This window comes from Nanorana parkeri, unplaced genomic scaffold, assembly GCF_000935625.1.
Source record: "Nanorana parkeri isolate BGI_ZX_2015 unplaced genomic scaffold, ASM93562v1 scaffold266, whole genome shotgun sequence".
Classification (NCBI taxonomy): domain Eukaryota; kingdom Metazoa; phylum Chordata; class Amphibia; order Anura; family Dicroglossidae; genus Nanorana; species Nanorana parkeri.
In genome coordinates this window covers 358,211-371,137 of record NW_017306534.1, presented here as the reverse complement: position 1 = coordinate 371,137, position 12,927 = coordinate 358,211, and the positions used below count along the sequence as shown (strand labels likewise).

At 40.9% G+C, this 12,927-nt stretch overlaps 1 protein-coding gene across 1 annotated transcript in view; it reads right to left on the bottom strand.

The window, feature by feature from the left end:
• IGF1R (insulin like growth factor 1 receptor) overlaps positions 1 to 12,927 on the bottom strand; it is a 175,690-nt gene that overhangs the window by 36,706 nt on the left and 126,057 nt on the right. Inside the window, exons 5-8 of the mRNA XM_018557091.1 lie at positions 8,911 to 9,125; positions 7,600 to 7,726; positions 5,536 to 5,774; positions 1 to 91 (exon numbers count right to left, since the gene is read on the bottom strand). Of these exons, the coding sequence (XP_018412593.1) occupies positions 1 to 91; positions 5,536 to 5,774; positions 7,600 to 7,726; positions 8,911 to 9,125 (672 nt within the window). The remainder of the gene's footprint in view (positions 92 to 5,535; positions 5,775 to 7,599; positions 7,727 to 8,910; positions 9,126 to 12,927) is intronic.

Genomic DNA, 12,927 nt, shown 5'->3' with positions numbered 1-12,927 from the left:
TTGCCATTTGGAAAAGAGGTAGGCTTCCACTTCACAATCAGCTGGGATGAAGAATTGGAGGCAGAGATGACATCCAGTGGAATGGAGGGAACTAAAATGGAAAAAAAAAAAAATAGCAGACAAATTAACAACCTGCACACTGTAAATGAACATAAACCCAATGACATGTCTTATATTATATTTCAACTCTTTATTTCAAAGAATGAGATTTTCAACTGATGGCTAACTGATGACAGTGCAGCTGGAACTGTGGGGGATATTTTTATATAAAGGATATACAGGTGAAACTCGAATAATTAGAATATCGTGCAAAGTTCATTTATTTCACTAATGCAACTTAAAAGGTGAAACTAATATATGAGATAGACTCATTACATGCAAAGCAAGATAGTTCAAGCCGTGATTTGTCATAATTGTGATGATTATGGCTTACAGCTCATGAAAACCCCAAGAACCCCAAATCCACAACCTCAAAAAAGTAGATTATTACATGCAATCAATAAAACAAGGATTGTACATAGAACAAAATCGGACCTCTGAAAAGTACAAGCATGCATATGTACTCAGTACTTGGTTTGGGCCCCTTTTGCAGCACTTACTGCAACTACTTTTGCACGATATTCTAATTATTCGAGTTTCACCTGTAGAGAACATCTTGTTGCACTCCTTACCGGATATCCCAACAATAAGGGAGGGTGCTAGGAATGACTGCGGATTGGCACCGCTAATCACAGGAACTGTTGAGAAGAATGTCACCAGCACACCGAAAATCCGTGCATGGACGTCAATGTTAAGTCTGATGAAGGGACCCTGCGCGGTCCCGAAAGTGCTTGTTTGATAACTGTTCAATAAATGAACTTTTGGTGATCCTAAAAGGATTTTCGGTGTGCTGGCCATACACCCGTGAAATTTTGTTCATTTTCAGAACGTTCATTCAATTCGCTAATGGTTAGTGGGGTCTAATCAACTTCTGCTTTCAGCTGTAGTGACAAATGTTTTTTCCATTTCTTTTTTTTTAATCACATGATATCATCCATTTCTTATCTGAATTAATGACTGTGAATGTGATTTTTGTTCAGGAACAATCGCACATATTATAATGTGCATGTGTAAGGCACAAAAGAAACCTGTTTAATACATCTGAATGTCCACTCATGTAGCAGCTTTGGAATAAATTTTAAAGGGCTTTCAAATGAAATTAGTTGACTAAATGGCAGCAAGGTGGAATAAAACAGTGTATGGCCAGAATACAACAAACCATGCCCGGAGGGATTTATTTAACCCCACTATTTGTAAGATGTTCGCGGTGAGTACAGAAGGGTGATGGTTGTAGTATGTAACTGTGGTACGTGGGCTACAATCTTCATTTTCTGGGTGACAAATGTGTCATGAATGTAAACAGATTTCCCATTTAGGAATAGCTAATCCAGATGTGTGGTGAACAGAAGCAAAGCCGATTTTTTTTTTTTAAGTTATGTGGCCTGTGAATGGGCTTTATATAGCTCAAATGCTAATAGGTTCATTTTATATATAGATATGTGAAATGATGTTGCAGTTAATTAGTAGTAAATGGGCTGCAAACTGATCATCCAACACATTTTAAATCTTTTCCGATTTAACAATTTTCATTTTAAATGAAACAAAGGTTAGCGCTCCCATTCAGTTAAAGATAACAAAGGAGAAAACTGATGTACAGCAGAATTATCTTGCTGCACTGACAAATGACAGGTTTTATATTTTCCACCTGCTGCACAAGTGACAAAGCACAAAAAAATAGAGAGACTGTCAAGGAGGGTTTATATTAGCACAGCTGTGGTCCTGACTACCTCATATATACAGAAGTGTACCTTGCCACTCATTAATTGCCCATACAGGAACTTGGCACAGTCTCCTGCAGTTGTTGACCCACATAGCAAAATGCATTAGTACAAAGTTGAGTCTATTTCTTTCTTTTTTTTTTCCAGCTTTATATGTTGCTACATTTCAGCAGAACTAAAAAAAACTAGACAACCTCTATGTATTACATTTTTTTCTCTTTAGAAAACTTTTGTCTAGATTGCTTTTTCTCTAGGGCCTAAGAGCAGGTCAGCAGCCACAGAATACTATGAATTCTTGTGAATACCTGCAGGATCTGTGCGGATGTATATAATCTTGCTCTTTGCTCCATGAATGTGATGATTCTCCCCCATGGTCAGAGTGAGGGCTTTGACAAAGATTGCATAGGAAGTCCAGGGCTTCAAACCCTGAAGAAGGACCCCTGGGTTCTTATCCTTGCTCTGTGGTAGGTCTACATCCAGCATGTTCCAACTGTTTGACCCACATGCATCTTGACCATCATATTCAGTCACATCGGGAAGAGGACTAAATGACAAAAGAAAACAAGAAATTACTTGAAACGACAAGTTTGTAAATGGGTTAGGTGAGCTGGCATTATAGTAGTAACCATTACTATGATACTAAAACCAGGGCCGGATTTACTCTCTCTGCTGCCCCAATGCCAGGTTTCTCAATCCGCCCTCCTATATGCAGGCTGCATTGTTGTTGTTGTTGTTTAGGTGTATTGATCACCTAGCTCCTAAAAGGTGCCAGCTCAGTTCTAGAGTACAGAAAAGCTTCTGTATTTTAGATGAATTTGTCCACCCTGTTGTACGAGAACTACATATACGGAGTAGGACCACAATGACAACAGCCATTACTACATACTGTCAACTAACATGGGACAATACTAATGTTTCCATATGCATCAATCTGCTTTATGTGCAAAATGTAAACCTGTCATAATATGGGAACAACCATGGCTGACTTCTTTTATAAGATGCTAGTTTACCTGGTTGTCATGCTCAACGTATGGCTTCACTACTTAGTCACTGACCTTGTACAATCATGAGATCAATGAAGTCGGAAGTCTGGGTCACACAATAAGTAGGGAAGCCATAGGATAAGCATGCCTGCCAGGGAAGTAGTAACCTTTCAACAAAGAAATCATGAATTGCTAGCATATGGAGGAATTGAGGGTACATGATATGGCCTGTAGGTTTGTGCAGTCTAAAAAGGTTCATACAGACCTATTTCCTCAGTAACTATTCTTCATGTATGACAAAGTAATGTTGATCCCTTATGTATACTGTATACAGTGAACTCCCTATTATCTGGCACTCTCAAGCAACCAGTAAAAAAAAAAAATCAAGGGTATAATATGTCTTCGATTTTTTTGCTGTTGCTTGATATAAAAAATGGAAACTATAAAATTTTGTAGACTGCGCAGTTGCCAGTAGAAAGAAAACAATGGGTTTCAATAGCCAGCCTGCTATTGGCTATTTCAAACTGCAATACCCAATAGCAGGCTGGCTATTGTGCCCACCCACTGAACAGAAGAACGGACGTGAGAGAGCTTTCTCTCTCAGGTCCGCTCCTCTGCTCAGTGGGCGGGGCTTCAATAGCCAGCCTGCTATTGCCTATTTCAAATTGCAATAGCAGGCTGGCTATTGCTCCTGCCCACTGAGTAGAGGAGCGGACCTGAGAGAGAACTTTTATTGCAGGGTGGTTGTTTGAAAGTTACTATTAAAAGGAGAACTATGACATGAGTGATTTCCACTCACCTCATAGTTCTAAGCCGACCTGTGACAATGAGACTGTCACAGGTCGGCTCAGTAGATCGGGAGGTGAGCGAACACATGCCGGGTTCCCTCACCTCTCGATTCTCGAATAATTAGAATATCGTGCAAAGTTCATTTATTTCACTAATGCAACTTAAAAGGTGAAACTAATATATGAGATAGACTCATTACATGCAAAGCAAGATAGTTCAAGCCGTGATTTGTCATAATTGTGATGATTATGGCTTACAGCTCATGAAAACCCCAAGAACCCCAAATCCACAACCTCAAAAAAGTAGATTATTACATGCAATCAATAAAACAAGGATTGTACATAGAACAAAATCGGACCTCTGAAAAGTACAAGCATGCATATGTACTCAGTACTTGGTTTGGGCCCCTTTTGCAGCACTTACTGCAACTACTTTTGCACGATATTCTAATTATTCGAGTTTCACCTGTAGAGAACATCTTGTTGCACTCCTTACCGGATATCCCAACAATAAGGGAGGGTGCTAGGAATGACTGCGGATTGGCACCGCTAATCACAGGAACTGTTGAGAAGAATGTCACCAGCACACCGAAAATCCGTGCATGGACGTCAATGTTAAGTCTGATGAAGGGACCCTGCGCGGTCCCGAAAGTGCTTGTTTGATAACTGTTCAATAAATGAACTTTTGGTGATCCTAAAAGGATTTTCGGTGTGCTGGCCATACACCCGTGAAATTTTGTTCATTTTCAGAACGTTCATTCAATTCGCTAATGGTTAGTGGGGTCTAATCAACTTCTGCTTTCAGCTGTAGTGACAAATGTTTTTTCCATTTCTTTTTTTTTAATCACATGATATCATCCATTTCTTATCTGAATTAATGACTGTGAATGTGATTTTTGTTCAGGAACAATCGCACATATTATAATGTGCATGTGTAAGGCACAAAAGAAACCTGTTTAATACATCTGAATGTCCACTCATGTAGCAGCTTTGGAATAAATTTTAAAGGGCTTTCAAATGAAATTAGTTGACTAAATGGCAGCAAGGTGGAATAAAACAGTGTATGGCCAGAATACAACAAACCATGCCCGGAGGGATTTATTTAACCCCACTATTTGTAAGATGTTCGCGGTGAGTACAGAAGGGTGATGGTTGTAGTATGTAACTGTGGTACGTGGGCTACAATCTTCATTTTCTGGGTGACAAATGTGTCATGAATGTAAACAGATTTCCCATTTAGGAATAGCTAATCCAGATGTGTGGTGAACAGAAGCAAAGCCGATTTTTTTTTTTTAAGTTATGTGGCCTGTGAATGGGCTTTATATAGCTCAAATGCTAATAGGTTCATTTTATATATAGATATGTGAAATGATGTTGCAGTTAATTAGTAGTAAATGGGCTGCAAACTGATCATCCAACACATTTTAAATCTTTTCCGATTTAACAATTTTCATTTTAAATGAAACAAAGGTTAGCGCTCCCATTCAGTTAAAGATAACAAAGGAGAAAACTGATGTACAGCAGAATTATCTTGCTGCACTGACAAATGACAGGTTTTATATTTTCCACCTGCTGCACAAGTGACAAAGCACAAAAAAATAGAGAGACTGTCAAGGAGGGTTTATATTAGCACAGCTGTGGTCCTGACTACCTCATATATACAGAAGTGTACCTTGCCACTCATTAATTGCCCATACAGGAACTTGGCACAGTCTCCTGCAGTTGTTGACCCACATAGCAAAATGCATTAGTACAAAGTTGAGTCTATTTCTTTCTTTTTTTTTTCCAGCTTTATATGTTGCTACATTTCAGCAGAACTAAAAAAAACTAGACAACCTCTATGTATTACATTTTTTTCTCTTTAGAAAACTTTTGTCTAGATTGCTTTTTCTCTAGGGCCTAAGAGCAGGTCAGCAGCCACAGAATACTATGAATTCTTGTGAATACCTGCAGGATCTGTGCGGATGTATATAATCTTGCTCTTTGCTCCATGAATGTGATGATTCTCCCCCATGGTCAGAGTGAGGGCTTTGACAAAGATTGCATAGGAAGTCCAGGGCTTCAAACCCTGAAGAAGGACCCCTGGGTTCTTATCCTTGCTCTGTGGTAGGTCTACATCCAGCATGTTCCAACTGTTTGACCCACATGCATCTTGACCATCATATTCAGTCACATCGGGAAGAGGACTAAATGACAAAAGAAAACAAGAAATTACTTGAAACGACAAGTTTGTAAATGGGTTAGGTGAGCTGGCATTATAGTAGTAACCATTACTATGATACTAAAACCAGGGCCGGATTTACTCTCTCTGCTGCCCCAATGCCAGGTTTCTCAATCCGCCCTCCTATATGCAGGCTGCATTGTTGTTGTTGTTGTTTAGGTGTATTGATCACCTAGCTCCTAAAAGGTGCCAGCTCAGTTCTAGAGTACAGAAAAGCTTCTGTATTTTAGATGAATTTGTCCACCCTGTTGTACGAGAACTACATATACGGAGTAGGACCACAATGACAACAGCCATTACTACATACTGTCAACTAACATGGGACAATACTAATGTTTCCATATGCATCAATCTGCTTTATGTGCAAAATGTAAACCTGTCATAATATGGGAACAACCATGGCTGACTTCTTTTATAAGATGCTAGTTTACCTGGTTGTCATGCTCAACGTATGGCTTCACTACTTAGTCACTGACCTTGTACAATCATGAGATCAATGAAGTCGGAAGTCTGGGTCACACAATAAGTAGGGAAGCCATAGGATAAGCATGCCTGCCAGGGAAGTAGTAACCTTTCAACAAAGAAATCATGAATTGCTAGCATATGGAGGAATTGAGGGTACATGATATGGCCTGTAGGTTTGTGCAGTCTAAAAAGGTTCATACAGACCTATTTCCTCAGTAACTATTCTTCATGTATGACAAAGTAATGTTGATCCCTTATGTATACTGTATACAGTGAACTCCCTATTATCTGGCACTCTCAAGCAACCAGTAAAAAAAAAAAATCAAGGGTATAATATGTCTTCGATTTTTTTGCTGTTGCTTGATATAAAAAATGGAAACTATAAAATTTTGTAGACTGCGCAGTTGCCAGTAGAAAGAAAACAATGGGTTTCAATAGCCAGCCTGCTATTGGCTATTTCAAACTGCAATACCCAATAGCAGGCTGGCTATTGTGCCCACCCACTGAACAGAAGAACGGACGTGAGAGAGCTTTCTCTCTCAGGTCCGCTCCTCTGCTCAGTGGGCGGGGCTTCAATAGCCAGCCTGCTATTGCCTATTTCAAATTGCAATAGCAGGCTGGCTATTGCTCCTGCCCACTGAGTAGAGGAGCGGACCTGAGAGAGAACTTTTATTGCAGGGTGGTTGTTTGAAAGTTACTATTAAAAGGAGAACTATGACATGAGTGATTTCCACTCACCTCATAGTTCTAAGCCGACCTGTGACAATGAGACTGTCACAGGTCGGCTCAGTAGATCGGGAGGTGAGCGAACACATGCGGGGTTCGCTCACCTCTCGATCCTGTCACGGCTCTCTGCCGTGACAGGGGGAGGGGCTGGATTCCCCTCTCCCCGCTCTGATCTGCCAGCGCTGACTGGCGGAACGGACGGGGGAGGGGGCGGGTACAGCTGGCTCTGCCTCTAGATAGGCAGAGCCAGCTGTCACTCACTCAGCTGGGCGGATCCAGTCATCTAAGTCGGGATCCGCTCCAGGTGTGGCGTCTCAGTATACCGCGAGCTGTAGCTCGCGGTATACTGAGCTTAGGGTAATAGGAGGACGCTAGTTTGTGTCCTCCCGTTACCCCAAGGAGAACTATGGGGAAAAACACTGAGCCCATAGTTCTCCTTTAACTCTCAAGCAACCAGAAACTACAGATATCAGGCACCTAACGATCCCTGTGGGTGGCAGATAACTGGTAGTTTACTGTATTTATTAATAACTGCTCAGCACAACATTTTAGATACAAGCATGTCTAAGAATAATGAAAAAAAAAAAGCTGGCACTTACGCCTCTTTATAGTAGACCGTAAAGCTGATGAGGTCTCTGTAATCAGGGGGTCTGTATCTCTCCCAGGTCAGCATGATCCGATTCTTCTGTGTGCTGTTGGATATGAAGTTCAGTGTGTGACTTTCACCTGGAGGTAACAAGGAGGCGAATTAAAAAATAAAATATCTAAAATATTTTGATTATAAATAAATTATAAATGGATTTTATTTTATCTGTAATAACAACTAACAAAGATTAGTCCAAATGTTCTAACAAAAACCGTATGGTCCACCTTGAGGAACCAGGAGAGCAGAGATTTTACAACTGTATTAAAAGTGTGTATCTGGGCAAAAGTATGAAAAAATACAGCTGACCATGAAAGAAATCCACGGAGCTCCAAACTTGTGGTTTACTCTGCCTCTACTGCACTAAAATCCCAAACAGACCAGTCTAGTTCTGTGGACTACAGAACCCCTGCCCCATACTGATGGACATGAGGAGAAATAGAGGCGTTATGTAATCCAAATTAGGAGTGAGCAGTGTAGGGTTACAACACTGCTCCTTCATAGACATAGTATAGTGGGTGAGTGTTGTCACCATAAAACAGGGAGTGTGTTACTGGAAAACATATTCCACCAATACATCTTAGGACTGATCAGCTGCAAATTATTTTTTGCTTTTGGGCTTATTCCACAGACCCTTTATGAAAACAGTGACAGGGCAAATTACATCTCCTACAGCAGCCCATTTAGAAGAATACAATGTAGTTTATATCAACATGTTTACATTGACAGTACTCGAATCCTAAAAACTGATGTTTGAAAAGTAAAGTACCTTTATCATATAATGGGAAAAAGTAATTTCTTAATGGCCAAGGAATGCAGATCTACTCCTTAATATGCAGTGCATTCATTTACCAGGACACAGGCGTACACTACCTGTTAAGAGGTAGCACACATGCACCTACAGAAACATGTGCATGAAACATGTATATGAATCTACAGTGTCACAGTGATAGTGAAGATGAAAAAAAAATATGTACGACGCCCTGGCTGACCTTTCCTGAAAATGCGTGTCCCTGGCTGACATGTTCATTTAATTACTTTATTGCCTTTAAGTCACTCACCAAGAACAAGTATGCATTATCAGTAGCTATGGCTTTGCTCGCTGCATGCTTTTTCTGCGTCTGTGACTTCTGAAGCCAGAGGCAGGCAGGCAACTAGCATTTCCAGAAAGAGGCAGAGAGATTGCAACAGCTATGTCCCCTCCCCATACAAATTTTTTTTTTTAAAGCCTTCTGATTAAAGTCACTGTATATGGCCTTGTACTCACAAGATGCTCGATCTCCATTATTCCTGGGATTTATGTCCAAATCTGTCTGCCGTCCTCCTGTTCCTGTGGCGTTTTCCATATCGTATATCTCTTTTACGCACAGCTTTGGGTTAAATGCAAAATACATCTTGCCTGTTTTGATGGTGAGGCTGTGTTTCGACCAGTCCCATAGTTGCTGTAGATTGTGGTTGTCCAGAACATAAAAGGCGTAATTCCTGCATAAAACGAACAGTGCACACATACTTTGAATCAACAACGATAGCTCATGCGCTACAACTGAAATTCACACAAGGTAATATGGAGTATTTTCAGCTGACCACAGATTATGACAACACAGGTACTGAGCCAACTTCATATACACTATATGACCAAAAGTATTGGGACACCCCTCCAAATCATTGGGTTCAGGTGTTCCGTGAAATTTCCTTGCTACTAAATATTCCACGGTCACCTGTTAGTGGTATTATAACAAAGTGGAAGCAACTGGGAACAACAGTAACTCAGCCACAAAGTGGTAGGCCACATAAAATGACAGAGCGGGGTCAGCGCATGCTGAAGTGCACAGTTTTGGACATCTCCATAACTGATGTATGAAGGCCAAGTTGTCAGAAGGTAGCTGACATGTTCTCCTCTCTCCAACCATATCTTCTGACCACATTGTGATCAGTAAAGGAGCACGGCTACACAAGAGGACCTATTCTTTAAATAAAGTTTTCAAACTCCTTAAATTAGTCATTGTTCTTCCGCTACAGTGGTCAAAGTAAAGAGCAGGGAAGCAGAGTTTGTCTTGGCTGAGGTACGTGTGAAAGCTTCAAGTTGTGACTAACTAGAGCTTCAAGTTGTGACAACACACACTGCAACCTTTCAAAATCAGGTTGGCCAAAAAGCAACATCTGAAAAACAATCTGACAATGTGAACAGAGGAGACCTTCAACGATCGCAATGAACTCGCCGTTCTCTATCTTATCCCTCAGAAGGAAATACATGTAAGTATGTCTGGGGAAATGAACAGAATGTATAATGGTCACAGATGTTTCATTTGAGAAGGTAAGCTTTTTTTTTTTAGGCAAGTAAATACTGTTTTTGAAAGAAAAAAAAAAGACAAAAAAGGTACAAATGCTGAATTTTCTGCAATGAATTGAGTGCCTATTTTCATGTCTGGAAGATGGGAGGTCTTTTAAAAGACTAGATTATATAGTGAGCAATAACTAGTGCGTGACAACAGCACATAGAAGTAGCACTGTTACCAGTAGGCTTCTCTTTTGCTGCCAGTGTGAACCCTGGTGGATTTGTAGCTTAAAACTGGACTCCAGGCAGATATAAAAGGCCCAAATTAATGTAAGCCTTTTTAGCTTTAGCAGTTTAAAATCCTAAATTGGAACTGGTATTAGCTTCTGGCAGCCCCTGTATTGCAGAGTACAGATTGGGGGAGGGAGAAGCAGCGCAATGAGCCAGTCATGTGTATTGCAATGCCAGTAGCCTGCTAATAGGAGGAGAGAGCAGAGTGACGTGGAGAGAAGTGCTTAAGTATACTGCATCTCCTTTTACCGTGCATTCTCAAGGAGCGATGGGGAGGAAACCTCTGAACATTATTAACTGCAGCAGAAAAAAATCAAGTCCCCTGTATTGCCAGACAGCATTGTACTATGTGGTAGAGCTGTGTAAATATCAACAGAGGTTAGACAAAAAATACCAATCCTTTGGAAGGTAAAACCGCTCCTTATATACGTTTAGCCTTTTGCCTGAAGTTCAGCTTTAAAGTACAGCTCATGTATGGCAGTCTAGACAAGTTCCAAATCCAGTTACCTTTATGGAAAGGAAAAAAAAAAAAAGTGCATCTCACACACTTCCCCTCCTTGGCACTGCAGCTCACAGTGGGAGGGTTACAGCAGCACAGTCAATTCTGCCAAACTAGAAAGCATGATGTGGCCAGGTGCTGACTAACAAGTTACAGGCTTGTGAATCAATGGTGACAATGCTGACGACCATGTCTCCCCACACCATCTTCTCATCCCACTGCAGTGTACTGCAGGCACAACTACATGAAAGTGGCAACTCTGCTCTGAAATCAGGAGCAGTGCAGCATCATGGCCACACCATCACCAGAAGCTGCATTCAGGGGACTTCCCCGGAAGGTTCAACAGGCATTTGTAGGACTTTGCAGAGGGACCCAGAGAAACGGTAAGTGCACATGAACTTATAATGAAGTGCTGCAGCACATTTTGTTTTAGTAATAGAGGGCCATGAATCTACTTTAATTTTAGAGTGCATTGACAGAGGCTTGAAAAAAAAAAAAAAAACACATTAAGGGTTCATGCACACAGGCATTTGTTTGCATTAAAACTGCTTTTCTTACCAACATAAGTCAATGGGACGGCAAAAGCAAGTGAAGAAATGTCTTCATCTTATAAGCAGAGCACCAGCTAATGAAAGCACACCTAAAGCACCTGAAAACATACATTTTACTGTCTTTGGAGTCTGATGCCCACACACGTGAGACCTAAAAGAACCACTTACAAAGCGAATTTGGCGTTTAGGGTTTTCTTTTAGGGGACCCCAGAAGTGTGGAGGATCAGCTGGTGAAGGATGTAGAATGAAAAGAATTTATGACACATTACATAGTGCAGCCTGAGAAAAGAAGTAAAAAGGAGTAGACGCTGCCAGGAATTCATCGTGCTGGAAACTTTAACCAGGCAGGTCATATAAACTAACAGAGGCAAAGCTTTCCCAGGACCTCCAAAAAACTGTGCTTCCCCTTGCACAGGAGCCCCCGTTTCCCATAGCCAGCTATCCAGGGAAGAGAACAGGTTTCTCCTCTGTGTTGGAGTGAAATGATAAACCAGGAAACTAGTGGAATGTGTCCAAACATTGGCATTCCAGGCCTCACAAAATTACGCAGAGATTTACCCTTTCTATGCCTGGGACAAACATGTCGATGTGCACAGACGTTACATCTCCAACAACAGGAAAAGTAAAAGAAAGCATTAAACGAATTATACTTTTTATACATTACACAATTTTTATTTTTTAGATGTGCAGTTTCTAGGTAATCGTGCAGCATGGCAATTATGTTACTCATGCACATACGTTAAAGAGAACCAGATGCTATTAGGCTTATGCAAGTATCTGAATATCCAGCCTTACCTTATATAACTGGGCAGGCTAACCCATAAATTTAGCACATTTGCCCCATTGTTTTACAGAACCCGACTCTCGGCCCTTGGAGTTGGACCTGTGTGAGCCCCCCTGAGGTCTGATAGTGGCTGCACACAGTTGCTTACAGCATGCACTGTCTTTCCATTCCAAAGTCTGCATAGCAGTATAAAATAACAAGACTGTTGGATTAAATTATTGTTTAATACAGGGCTTTTATTCCATACTGCAATACACAGACAGAAGCACATAGAGCACATGTTATTAGACTGAATTCAGGCAATATAACAACAGTCTGACCTCAGAAGAACTCTCGCCTCTTAGGACCAAGAGTTGAGCTAAATAAAAATAATTGACGTGATATTAAACTTAAATTTTTTAGCAATATCTACTGTTCTTCTTTGAAAGTTCTCCTTTCCTCTAGATCCAGCTAGTCCCCTGAATGCTGCCCAGCTTTTCAGTTTAAGTGTGGCTCTTCTGCCTTGCAAGGTCCTATGGATCTTGTCTGAAGCCACCCTTTTGTGTGTGCTCCTGGGAGAACACTACAGGGCAACTTGGCACAGGCAGCATTATCGTCATCACATAGAGAAAACATTTCAAAATGATGGGGCACACATGTGGTGGCTCTCTGCATTATGGGGCATGAAGTCCCGATAAATGGTGTTATGAGTGCACGTTCCCGGACAGTTAATTGGGGGGAAACAGCGCACAGGAGGATGGGGTGAAAAACTATTTAATAGCCCCTTTCCTCTTTCTTTTCTTCTTCCTCTTCTTATTTGTTGTTGTTCTTTGCTTTATGGGGTAACGATTTGTCATTATACCAATTATATGCCTACCCAGTTTTTGTGCGTTGTGTTCTCATCA